Source organism: Leopardus geoffroyi, chromosome B2 (genome assembly GCF_018350155.1).
Source record: "Leopardus geoffroyi isolate Oge1 chromosome B2, O.geoffroyi_Oge1_pat1.0, whole genome shotgun sequence".
Lineage (NCBI taxonomy): Eukaryota > Metazoa > Chordata > Mammalia > Carnivora > Felidae > Leopardus > Leopardus geoffroyi.
Genome location: NC_059332.1, coordinates 36,468,633 through 36,480,721, shown reverse-complemented (window position 1 = coordinate 36,480,721; position 12,089 = coordinate 36,468,633). Strand labels below are relative to the sequence as shown.

At 43.9% G+C, this 12,089-nt stretch overlaps 1 protein-coding gene and 1 long non-coding RNA gene across 6 annotated transcripts in view; one reads left to right on the top strand and one right to left on the bottom strand.

Annotated features, from left to right (window-relative positions):
- ZFAND3 (zinc finger AN1-type containing 3) overlaps positions 1-9,258 on the bottom strand; it is a 325,725-nt gene extending 316,467 nt beyond the window's left edge. For 3 of the 4 annotated variants that reach the window (XM_045498055.1, XM_045498059.1, XM_045498060.1), the window contains exon 1: positions 8,705-9,258. In XM_045498055.1, coding sequence (XP_045354011.1) covers positions 8,705-8,775 — 71 coding nt within the window. In that variant the 5' untranslated portion in view covers positions 8,776-9,258. The remainder of the gene's footprint in view (positions 1-8,704) is intronic. The other variant, XM_045498058.1, reaches the window with a different exon arrangement.
- A 23-nt stretch (positions 9,259-9,281) lies between these two features.
- LOC123608317 lies at positions 9,282-10,987 on the top strand. Of its 2 annotated transcripts, none has more exons than XR_006717189.1 (2): positions 9,282-9,580; positions 10,103-10,987. It is a non-coding gene; the product is annotated as an uncharacterized LOC123608317 (long non-coding RNA). The 2 variants fall into 2 exon arrangements; XR_006717188.1 differs by lacking the exon at positions 9,282-9,580 and adding an exon at positions 9,611-9,690.
- Positions 10,988-12,089: the final 1,102 nt, after the last annotated feature.

Genomic DNA, 12,089 nt, shown 5'->3' with positions numbered 1-12,089 from the left:
TTGCCAGTTAATATACTTCTGGCCAGTTTAAGAATGACTGTATTATTCAACCCACTTTGTATCTCACTCATTACATTAAAAAAAATTCTTTCAGGCTATAACTTGCCAGCACATCTATTCATATACGGCACCGTAGAAATGGCTGAAAATTGAAAAAACAATGACCTGAATGAAATAAGCAGACTTTGAAAGCACAAATATGCTCAGCAAAGCCCTCCACCCCCACTGTGTTCTCCAAATTCCTGCCCCCACTCTTCCAGCTAGGTACTATAAGCTACAGAAACTTCACACTATGTTCAGAAATTCTACCAACATAAGCATGCGAGAGAAAATCAAATGCCTGGCATAAGAACCTGACTGCAGAAAGAATATTTGTGATACTTTTGAATGGTCAGAATACTTCTCCTTCCAAGAAGTGTGGCTGAGAGTGATTATTTTATATAAAGGCACTTCAACTTACCAATGTGTAAGAGTCCAAGAAATAGGGAAGACATCAACAACTGTTACTCCACACCATTCCACTTGAACAGAAAGAAATGAGAAAAGGCACTCCCCCCAAATGTCCCAAGTGCATCACCAACCTCACTCTTTGCCAGGTCATCAATGAGGCGGCAATGCAGCTAACTAGAGCCTGTCCACAAATTAGAAACACAAAATGCTATGGCGTGGTCTGCTCCTATCCCCCTCACCCACCAATCACCCACAGCCAGGGTGATAGCAAACTCCATTAATGACCTCTCCCAGGACATTCTTCTGCCTTAATCACACCTGCCTATGATACAGGACATCTGGTACAGTTGAAGGAATTGATGCAATTAGTAGCCAGTACTGCACCTTCTTCCTACTGTATTCTTCCCTCCTCTGGTTAACAACTGCAGCCACAACTTCAGATGTCCGGCACTGCTTGCAATTCTGTCCCCTGGCCTCAAGGATGACAAGGCATTTTCATTTATCTTGTACCATTCGCTTAGCCTGGTTTTGCCCAATGCTTCTGGATATTCCAATACATTCCAAGTTTTTCTGTACGTGGGAACTTGAATTTACCAGAAAATCCAATGCACTTATTCCCAATCACATTTCAAAAACTGCCATATGAGATTTACATTTGTAAAACTAAATATTCCTCCACAAAAGTCAGAGTCCAAGGTGAATACCTTCAAAAAGTCTCTCACTAAAAAAAAAAAAACTGATTCTCTATTAGCCCAACACCTCCCTGTATGGGTCTCTGAGGTTCCCAGTTTAATAGTGCTAAGAAAAGAGCAAAGATGATTGACTCAAAAGCTAACATGAAAAAAAAAATGTTCAAATTATGGACTAACTTGTACTGACATTTTAATTCCCAAAACTGAGCAAAGGAGCACTTCCCAGTAATCTGAATTAACAATAGCATTGCTTCCCCCAATGAAAATAAAATATTAGAGCTGGAAAGCAACTTAGAGCTAAATTAGACAAGTCCCTCATTTTCAGAAGACAAGAAAACAGGGGTCTGGAGAACTCACAAAATAAGCTTGAATGTCAATTATAGCTCAACAAAACTGAGGAGGAAAAACAAATAGGCTTGAAAATCCTGGCTGGCTGTCAGGTCAATGTTCTAGATGAGCACTGTCCAAAAGAACTTTCTGGGAGTTTGAGGTATTCTATATATGTGTTCCCCAATAGGGTAGCCACTAGCTACTGAGATAGTTAAATGCTACTTAAAAAGTAGCTACTGCAACTGAAGAACCGAAATTTTATTTAATTTTAATTAGTATGAATTTAAATTGCTGTATGTAACTAGTAGCTACCGTATTGCACAGCACAATTCTAGAAGTTGTTCTCAGATTCTGGTTTTTAAAACTTCAAATGAAGCTGTTTAACCTCTCTTCTGCATTTAACACATACAGAAAATTTCTTCTTTATATCTAAAATATTTCATTCAGCAGCATAATCTTGTTACATGGAGACCCAGCCCAGAGCAAGATCAGCCTGTTTCTCAAAGCCCCTAGCAGAACTGAATGACATTAGTGTCATCCACCCAGTTGGACTGAAGTCCCTCTTTCACCAACCATTCACACAAGTCCCACAAGCCTGACACTACCCAACAAGCCTGAATCTGGAAGATTTTTCAAGTGCCTCATTAAAATTATACAAGTGTTGGAGTGTGACCAGTCACTTCCTACACGTGGCATTGTTGAGATACCAAACTTTACCTTTCTTCAAAAAAAAAAAAAAAAGGAATTTTTAACGTCAATCTTTATCTATGATTACTGCCGGATTCCAAAACTTCCCTTCGGTTTGCACACAACCTTTTTAGGATCTAATAAAAATCCAAATCATAAGGGTGCCCAGGTGGCTCAGTTGGTTAGGACTTGGACTTCAGCTCAGGTCATGATCTCATGGTTCATGAGTTCGAGCCCCACGTCAGGGCTCTGTGCTGACAGCTCAGAGCCTAGAGCCTGCTTCAGATTCTGTGTCTCCCCCTCTGTCTGCTCCTCCCCTGCTCATGCTCTGTTTCTCTCTCCCTCAAAAATAAACATTAAAAAAAAACAAGATTTTAAAAAAATCCAAATCCTATTAGTTCTCACTGTCTTAGTACTCTGCTCTCAGTAAATACTAAATATGCTTGGGTGTTGTTTTTTTTTTAAGGACTTTATTCAGGGGCACCTGGGTGGCTCCGTCGGTTGAGCATCCAACTCTTGATTTCAGCACAGGTCATGATCTCACAGTTTTTGAGATCGAACCCCACACTGGGCTCTATGCCAATAGCGCAGAGCCTGCTTGGGATTCTCTATCTCTCTCCCTGCCTCTCCCTTCCCCAAAATAAATTAACAAAAATAAAAAAAAAAATAAAAAAAAAGATTTTATTCATTTCAAAAGATCCTTAGCCTTCTGATTTTTCTACCTAGGAAAAGGTTAGTCTGTGAAAATTAATGTTAACTTTAATACTATTAAGGATTAAGAAGAATTTTAGTCAAAACTTTTCAGTACAACTTAAACTACTGGATTCTCCTTTTTAGGAGGAGGAGGAGGGTGAATGGGAGAAGAGGATGATACCAAAAGAGAAGTATGTCCTATATGTTAACTGAATCTGAATTTAAAAAGCTATTGCTTCAAACCAAAGTAAACAAAGACCATGTTTTCCTTAACAAAAAAATATATAAACTCCCTGTGTTCCGTCAAATCAAAGGGACAATTTCATGTTTTCTGAATACCCAAATATAATCAGGAAAATGGGGCAAGTAGACAAACACACAGTGAATACTTCATTACATCACACTGCATCTTCAGGTGCACATAATACTGAAAGACACAAAGTAAAACTGCACAAATGAGCTGTTTTGTTTTTAAGGTAACGTTTAAGGGAATTTTATAATCGAGGGATAATTAGTGACATCACTGAAATAATCATTCTACTGATTAACTAGTAATTCATGCTGTGTTCACATGAACTTGAAAGCCCAGGTTAAGCTGGTTGAAGCGTGGCAACATGTTCTAAATTGGGAGACTGAGACTGAAGAACCAAGGGCCACACACTGTTCAGAACCAGGCACACTAGCCAGATGACTCACAAAGTGACAGAAACAGGGTTCTACATCAATTCCCCAGCCTGGGATCGGGGCGGGGGGGGGGGGGGGGGGTGCGGAGAAAGAGACAGATTTTATTCAACTAACTAGTCAACACCTTGTTATTCCCAAAAGTGAAATGGAATAGAACAAATCATCTTTTATGTTCTATCAACTTTCTACTAGTAACCTCTTCAGAAATGGAATATAGTTTGTGAGATTACTCTTCATCTCTGCCTAACCCCATCTTTATTTAAAATACATTATTATCTAGCAGATCTAGTTGGTGAAATAAAATGCTTCAACAGAACAGATCACAAAAATAAAATCCTAATAAAATCTATTTCCCTAAAGAAAATTCATCCATGTAACATTTATTTTATCACATGGTTCGTTAAGAAGAGCTTATTTTTGGGGCGCCTGGGTGGCTCAGTCAGTTAAGCGGCCGACTTCGGCTCAGGTCATGATCTCGCGGTCCGTGAGTTCGAGCCCCACGTCGGGCTCTGTGCTGACAGCTCAGAGCCTGGAGCCTGTTTCAGATTCTGTGTCTCCCTCTCTCTGACCCTCCCCTGTTCATGCTCTGTCTCTCCCTGTCTCAAAAATAAATAAACATTAAAAAAATTAAAAAAAAAAAAAGGAGCTTATTTTTTATCAAAAACAATGAATAGTTTACCAAATAAAACTCACATTTATTTTTTTTTAATTTTTTTTAATGTTTATTTATTTTGGAGAGAGAGAGAGAGAGCGAGAGAGCATGAGTGGGGGAGGGGCAGAGAGAGACAGAGACACAGAATCCGAAGCAGACTCCAGGCTCTGAGCTGTCAGCACAGAGCCCGACACGGGGCTTGAACTCACAGACCATGAGATCATGACCTGAGCCGAAGTCGGATGCTCAACCGACTGAGCCACCCAGGTGCCCCTAAAACCCACATTTAAATGTTCCATTATTCCCAAAGAACAAGACTGAACATTTGTCAACTATACTTTAAACTAATTTATGAAAGAAATAGTAGTTCCCAAAGTTTCCATAATATTACAACAGATTGTCTCCAATTGTAAAAGCAAAATATCAGTACTTGATTTTTATACTTGGTAAATAAAATTTGAAAAAAGTCCATTTTTTCTTACCTAATTATCTTTTTTTCTTATCCTATAATATAGTCAGCACATTAGTGTCTTAAGTCTTCTCCCTCTCTCTTTTTTTAAAGTTTATTTTATTTATTTTGAGGGAGAGAGAGTCAGCAGGGTGGGGGCAGAGGGAGAGAGAGAGGAAGAATCCCAAGCAGTCTCCTCACTGTCAGCACAAAGCCTGACTCAGGGCTCAATCCCATAAACCGCGAGATCATGACCTGAGATGAAATCAAGAGTTGGGCACTACAAAGCCACCCAGGCACCCCTCTTCTTCCTCTCTTTTTTAGAATATTTCTAAGTCTGTTCTTTCAACACCGTTTGAAAATGCCTGTAAAGAATCTATGCGTTTCGGTACATTTTAAACATCTAAACAACTTAAAATGCAACTTCAACTAGTAACACTTATACCCATATCATTTAAAAGTGCTTTTGTGTATGTATATATTTCTAAAATACTATTTCTAAAATAATATTTTTATTATTTTAAAATACTATTTCATTTCAGGTTTGATTATTACAAACTAGTATGTTTTTCGCAGGACTACGGAATGCCTAAAAATTAGCCAAGAAAATGCTCATATTTCACTAAAAGTTTTAAGTACATACCTCAGGGAAAAAAATGGTTTATGATCATTAACTCTAAAAACACTGTACACACCACACAATTTTCAACTTTTGTAAAGAGGTAAATCTTCAACAATTTCCAAGGTAGCAAAGTTTCCCAGTGGAGAGATGGTCTCTCCGTAGAACAGTAACTTAATTCCATGCCCACAATTAAACAACATAAACCAAGAGGGAGAGAAGTAGAAACTTTCCTTATTCCAAATACTCACACATTTGCATTGTGTGCTCCTCTTGTCATTCTACTTTCTAACTGTTGCATTCCCACAAAAAAGACCTCACAGCTCTCTTGTTTAAGCAAGCCCCACTGACTGGTGTCCTGACTGGACAATGCCAGGCAGCAAGTCTGGCAGCCTAAGTAACTTAAGAGCAATCTTAAAGGAACTGCCTTCAGTCTACTGGTGCCAGAACATTCTGCTAAGAGGCTCCTCTGCAAAGGGCTGTGGCTAGCTGACTTTACAGACCTATGGCTTCCACAGAATGCAATGCTGACTGAAGTTTTCAGGTAACACACTCACCTTCATTTTCATGAAAGAAAAAGGCACAAGATACCTACTGCATGGCTCTCACAGCTTTCTACTTTTCTCCATTCTGTCTAGCTACCACACAGGTGCAGGCCCCAATCATCCCTGGTCTGGATTACTCCTCCTGATAAGACTTCTGTACCTCTAGTAATACCCCACGAACATAAAAACACCACATTCATATACACACACACCCAGACCCCTCTCAACATCATCCAATCTTTCACGTTAAAGAAAATCACGCCACTACGTGTTCAAAGTTCTTCAATAGTTCCTGAGTGAACTCAAGATAAAAGTCCAAAGACCTAGGCATTACCTACATAGCCCTACATCACCAACTGCTCTCACCATCTCACCCTCATCTCTAGCAAACTGCCCTTCACAATCTACCAGTCAACTCCAATGAACTTTTAAGTTCCTCAAATGTGGAGGACTTCACCCATGCTATCCCCTCCACCTGAAAGAAACTCTTCTAATTCCATTCTCCCCTACCCTTCCTGCAGGCCTAGGCCGGTGTCACTTACTCCAGGCTACCTTCCTCTACCTCCACCTCAACTAGGTAAGCGCCCCTGCCATTACACCCTGTACCAATCCTAACATACTTTATTCTGACACTTTACTTCTGCTCCCAGAAGACGGGGCCAGTGCCCCCTTGTCCACCATTATACCAGAGACACTCAATTATTCGTTGAATACATTCAAGGTTACTTAATGAACATAGTATGAATGTGGCCCATACAGTAAGAAATACATGTTCGGTTCGGAGTCAGTCATGATAAAACTCTGCAGCAATATCATTACACTTTGGTATAGAATGCAAACTACACAGGTACCTACAAACTCCTTTAGAAAAGGTTAAAACATTACACATTAAAAAGAACACTTTTCAACATAAAAATATTAGTTTTGTGCTCACAACTCCTATCAGGCAAACTGCAGTTCATTAAAAAGGGCCAGATTGAAAGTATCAAAAAAGCAGGACTGATTGCTTATAGGTCAAGTATGATACCAGTTTCACTAATCCTCCCAGCAACTATCAAACTTTCTTGGCATTATTCAGAACTCTGCAGCCTAAAAGTAAAAGGCTATTCCATTTCCTTAGTTTCTATGTCTTGACATAAGTCTTTCGATAAGGGTTCTGCTCAAGATAATGGTCCCAAGGACAAACTTGTTGCCAGGAAACAAGCCTCTCCCTGATACATCCTGGGCATTAGTTGCCATTGGCAGCTACTTTCTTTGAGCCACATGTCTTCTTATGAGTTACAATCAGAGGCTTGTGACACCAGATTTTTCCAGGGCAGCAGACTGATGTCATAAACGTGATGGTACTAAGCACTCTGACGAGCTCACCAGCTCCACCCTACACTCACTGCATACAAGGGGCAAGTTATCCACTTCTCAAAGCCTCAATTTCCTCATCTATAGTGGGATAATGGTTGTACCTCCTAAGATTCTGTGGGAATTAGATTGTCCAGGAAAGCACTTAGCAGACAACCCAATTATTAGGAAGACTATAAAACCTAAAATATTTTCACATCTTCACAACTTTTGCTAATACCATAACTTATTTTTGACTAACATCTTTCCACCAGGTATTTTTTTAAGAAAAGGCAGAAAAGAGGACAAAATGAGAGCCTATTTCTGTCACGACCTTTCAATTTGACAAATTCCACAGAAATCTACATTAAGATCCACTTTCTTTCTCTTCACTCCCAAAAATCCCAGACTTAATCTGTACTTCAACCATTCCTAACATCTGGGGGATAGCAAAAATAAAATACTTAAATACATCTTTCCAAAATGTTCTCACCAGAAATAATCATTTCCTTACTGCCTCTATACACTATGAAATATACTAGGTCTTTGGAAAATAGAGGAAAAAGGGATCAATCACAAAAGTCCTTCAAAGTCTCCCAATTCCCCTACAATTAGAGTCATAAGATAGGATGGAGGCACCTGTTAGGTAAGAGGGATGGTAATCCCTAAAACTCCAAGTGTTAACAAGGAGAATTTAAAATGTAACTGTAGGTGAAAAAGTTAATTTCCCACCTCACAGTTTTCACCCTAACAGGATGGTCAAGTAATAACGCAGGCTGGCCAATGTAAATATTTTTATCATTAAAAAAAAAAAAAAAAAAAAATGGAGAGAGATGAATTTGAGCCAATTGAGCAAACTGGCTCTCACGTTCCCAAGCCAGGTTGACTTGAGTTGGGTGTTTTGGGTTTTTGTTTTTTATTTTTTGGACAAGGAAATTTTACAGAACTCCTGAAATGTGTTTTAAATAAAGGGGAGACCTCCATATTCTTATAACTTTACCCTAGACTCGGCTCTGGGCTCGATTTTTAAAGATGGGTGACGTGTGAACAGCTTCCTAAAAGCAAATAGGGCACTGGGATATAATTTAGGAAGTGATGATGCAAGTCTCTGGGGGACAAGGAGGGAGGGGGAGGTGAAAAAGTCAGAGGAAATACCCTCCTGGTGCCTGGGCACCAACTCATACCAAGGCAGGGAGGGAGGGCTGGCCTCCACATGCCAAGGGAAGGGGCACCCCAGCTTCACCCGGAGGTGCCAACACCGCCCCCTCATCCCTCTCCGCTGCCCTGCCCCCCCCCCCACCAGTGGCCCGGGCGGCCCCTGTTGGCCCAAACCTCTGGCAGGAGAGTCCCAGAGGGTGGCAGTGCACCCGGGCCAGGGCCTTCTCTGCCCACCTCCAGCTCCCCACCCAGCGCCCCTCCCCGAGACTCGGCCCCTGCCCCCTCCCTGTAGGCCCGGCTAGGGCCCAGCCCCCAGGGTTCCGGCCACCCCCGGCCCCGAGGCCTGCCCGGGCAGCCCCCGCGCCAGCGCCCCCAGCCCCCGCCCCCACCCCCACCCGGCCGGGCACTTACCCCCAGAAGCCGCAGGGACAGCGAGGCGGCAGGCTGGGCGCTTTGCTGCGCTCGCTCCCGGCGTCTCCCATGGTGCTCGGCGGCGGCGGAGCTCGGCGGCGGCAGCGGTGGCGGCGGCTGGGCCTGGGCCCCGCTTGAAGGAGGCGGCGGCGACTACGGCGGCGGCGTCGGGGGGCTCGGGGCGGGGGGAGGGGGAGGGAGCGGGCGCGCGGGCGGGCGCGAGTCCGAGGCTCCGAGCCGGGATTCCAGGCCGGTCAGCTGGAGGCGGGCCGCACCACTCGGCCTGCAGAGATGGGGGGGCCGGGGGAGGCGCGGAGAGGGAGGGTAGCTGAGGAGGAGGGGCGTGCGGGTGAACCGAGGACCGCGGGGGAGGAGGGAAGACCCGGCGCCCTCGGCAGCTCCCACCGCCGCTCGCAGCCAGAGCGATGTCCCACGCGGCGGCGCTGGGAAGGACCTGAGGCCCCCGCCGGCTCTGGCGTAGCAGCGGCGGCTGTGAAGCCCCGGGCCTCGCTCGCTCCGTCACGCTCCCCTCCCCCGAAGGCTGCGCTGACCGGACAATGGCCGCTCCGCCCCCTCCCCTCCTCACACACCCCTCCTAAGGAGTCACAATGGTCTCGCCCGGGGGAGCCGCCGCCAAAGCCCAGCAGCTGATCAGCTGGGATCCGGGCGTGCCACTTTGTTCAGCCCCTCAAAGGAAGAGTACGGGGCTGTGGGCAAAGCCGAGAGCGTCGGGCTATCACCCGGCGACGGGCCTCTGAGGTTTTCATATTCTTGGAACTTTTAAAATCTGAGGCAAACTTACCTTCTCCCTGTCTGAAGAAGGGGAGCAGGTTTCTGAGTACCCTGGGGCACGTTGCCTCCCCCCAGACGCGAATGGTACGCCCCGAGCGGGAGGGGGAGGAGTAGATTAGTTGTTTAGGGTAAGTCGGGCCAGTCCCAGAGCGGCGGACGAGTGCTACGCATGCGCCCGGAGACCCCGTAACCGGGTACTGGGAGGGGCCAGAAGGGAGTGTTTCCAAATCCGGAAGTGGGTCTCGCTCTTCCCGGGGTTGCGGGGGTCTTTAGCTGCTGGGAGGTCTACCAACCGGCTGCTGCTCCCTGCTATGGGCGATGCCAGGGACCCTTTCTCCACTAACTGCCAATCCCCTAGAAATCTGTCTTCCCAGTCCCCCCACACCCGACCCACTCTTCCAGTTCCACCCGGAGAACTGGTCTCTTCTTGGCAGTAATGAACTTAAGGGAAATGTCCCTCCCCTCCCCCGCCCCAGGAAGGGCGGGGTGCAGGAGGGTAGTGTCTCTGTGAAGTTCCTAGCTCCTCCTCCCCTTTCGGTGCCCCCAGCCTCAGAGACACAAGTTCACTCCCGGTACCCAGACTAAAAGAGCCTCTTTTTTTTCTAGAGTGGACATGTTTGGTTTGGGGAGGGGACCTATGGCCGAATCAGTGATGAAAATTAACGTAAGCAAAGAAGTTCGAGCCACCAAAAAATAAGCCTTTAGCGCTTCTTATCTTTCATCTTGAACTCATTCTGAGTTCCAGCCAATCGTGAGCAGAAGGCGATTGTAGATGGCAAATGTCAACGCGAAGGAAACTTCCACCATATCTACTGAAGAGGTGACCCCTACAGCTGAGACCCTTGTTGGCGAACTTCGAAGATCACTGCTACTTCCGGAAGGCTTCCTGGCTCTTAGAAAAGGCAGCTGTGTACCCCCGATTCGGCAAGAATACGAGACCCTCAGAGGGTATTACCTAGATTAATTTTATTGTCAAATGTTATTATTTCTATATCTACCATTATGTCTGCATGCTCTGTGGACTTGTTGACATTTATGTCGCTTCTTTTGGCCTCTAAAGAGCAAGGATCACATTTAGCTTAGCATCTTCTAAAAGATGCTGTGGATGATAAAGACAAATGATTGCAAAAATCAAGTTCTTTACAGCCAATGCACTTCCAAAAGTGAGTGCTGATTTTCGTAATATTTAGTTTCGACTTTGTGCATTTTCACAAGCCTTCAATAAGTAGTTATGTCAAAAGTCCATTGAGTGGATGAAGCCATACAGCCATACAGCTAGGTGCTTTCATTGGACTCACATTGCCCTTAAATCTTCACTTAAACTAAAATTGCCACATTCTTAAAAGACTTACAGCTTTTGAGTTTAACAGACCAAGATTAAGTGGGACTCTCTCTCTATTGGCATTTTGATGGTCTTTTATATATGGAAAAAGAAAACCTAAAACCAAAAGGAAAATTTAATATAAACTGTGATTGTCATCTTACAAACTGCTTGCCTACCTGTCTGCTTGCCAGTTATTCATTTTAACAAGCATTGACTGACTACCAAGATGTGCACAAAATTTTCTAAGGCCTTATCCCTCCTGTTACCCTCTGCCCCACTGCTCTTCCTCTCTCTTGCCCAGGACACTACTCCTGCCCATTCAGGCATATGTTATCTCTTCAATGCCTTGCCTTTGCTAACAAGGCAGAATTAGTCCCTCCTTCCTCTGCCCACATAATCTCCATTATAGGACCAAGAAATATACATGTTTGTCTCCTACCACAAAACCTAACTCCAAAAGGTTTGGCTGATAGAAATAGCTGCTAAGTACTCTCAACGCAGTGGGGATACAAGATGCTCAGAAGGTATCACCTAGATTAATTTTATTAACAAATATTATTTTATTTCTATAAATGCCATTCTGTTTGTACATTATCTGTATACTTGTAGGATCCACAAATCACCATGGGATTGAAGCCAACTCAATCCATGTTTACTGAATGGAAGACCTTATTTGATAAGAAGCCACTCTTAGTCAAGCCTCTTGTATCTGCAAGGAACAGAAACCCACTGAAACTTCATGCAAAAATTAATTGATTAATAGGGGCACCTGGGTGGCTCAGTGGTTGAGCTTCCAAATCTTGATTTTAGCTCAGGTCATGATCTCATGGTTTGTGGGTTCGAACCCACTCTGGATCCTCTCTCTCTGTCCCTCCCTTGCTCATGCTCTCTTTCTCTCTCTCAAAATAAAATAAACTTTTTAAAAAATTAATGAATTAATAATAATTTATTGAAGGAAATAATCTTAAAGAACCCAAGAGCACGAAGAGCAAATAGATCTCATGAAGGACTGGAAGAGGGATCTAAAATACTAACAGAAGCCAAGTAGCTAGTTTCTCATCTCTTTTTCTCTCTGGTCACACATTCTTCCATCTCTTTCACTCTACAGAGCTGCTTCATTCTTCTCTGCAGACCTGCTTCCACTGCTTCTCTGGGAATGTAGTGGAACGTGACTATCCGAGCTCGCCTAGCCTCACCTCAAGAACCAACAGAAATTAATTAATTATCTATGAATCCCAGTTCTCAAGGGAAAGAACCTTATTGGTCAAA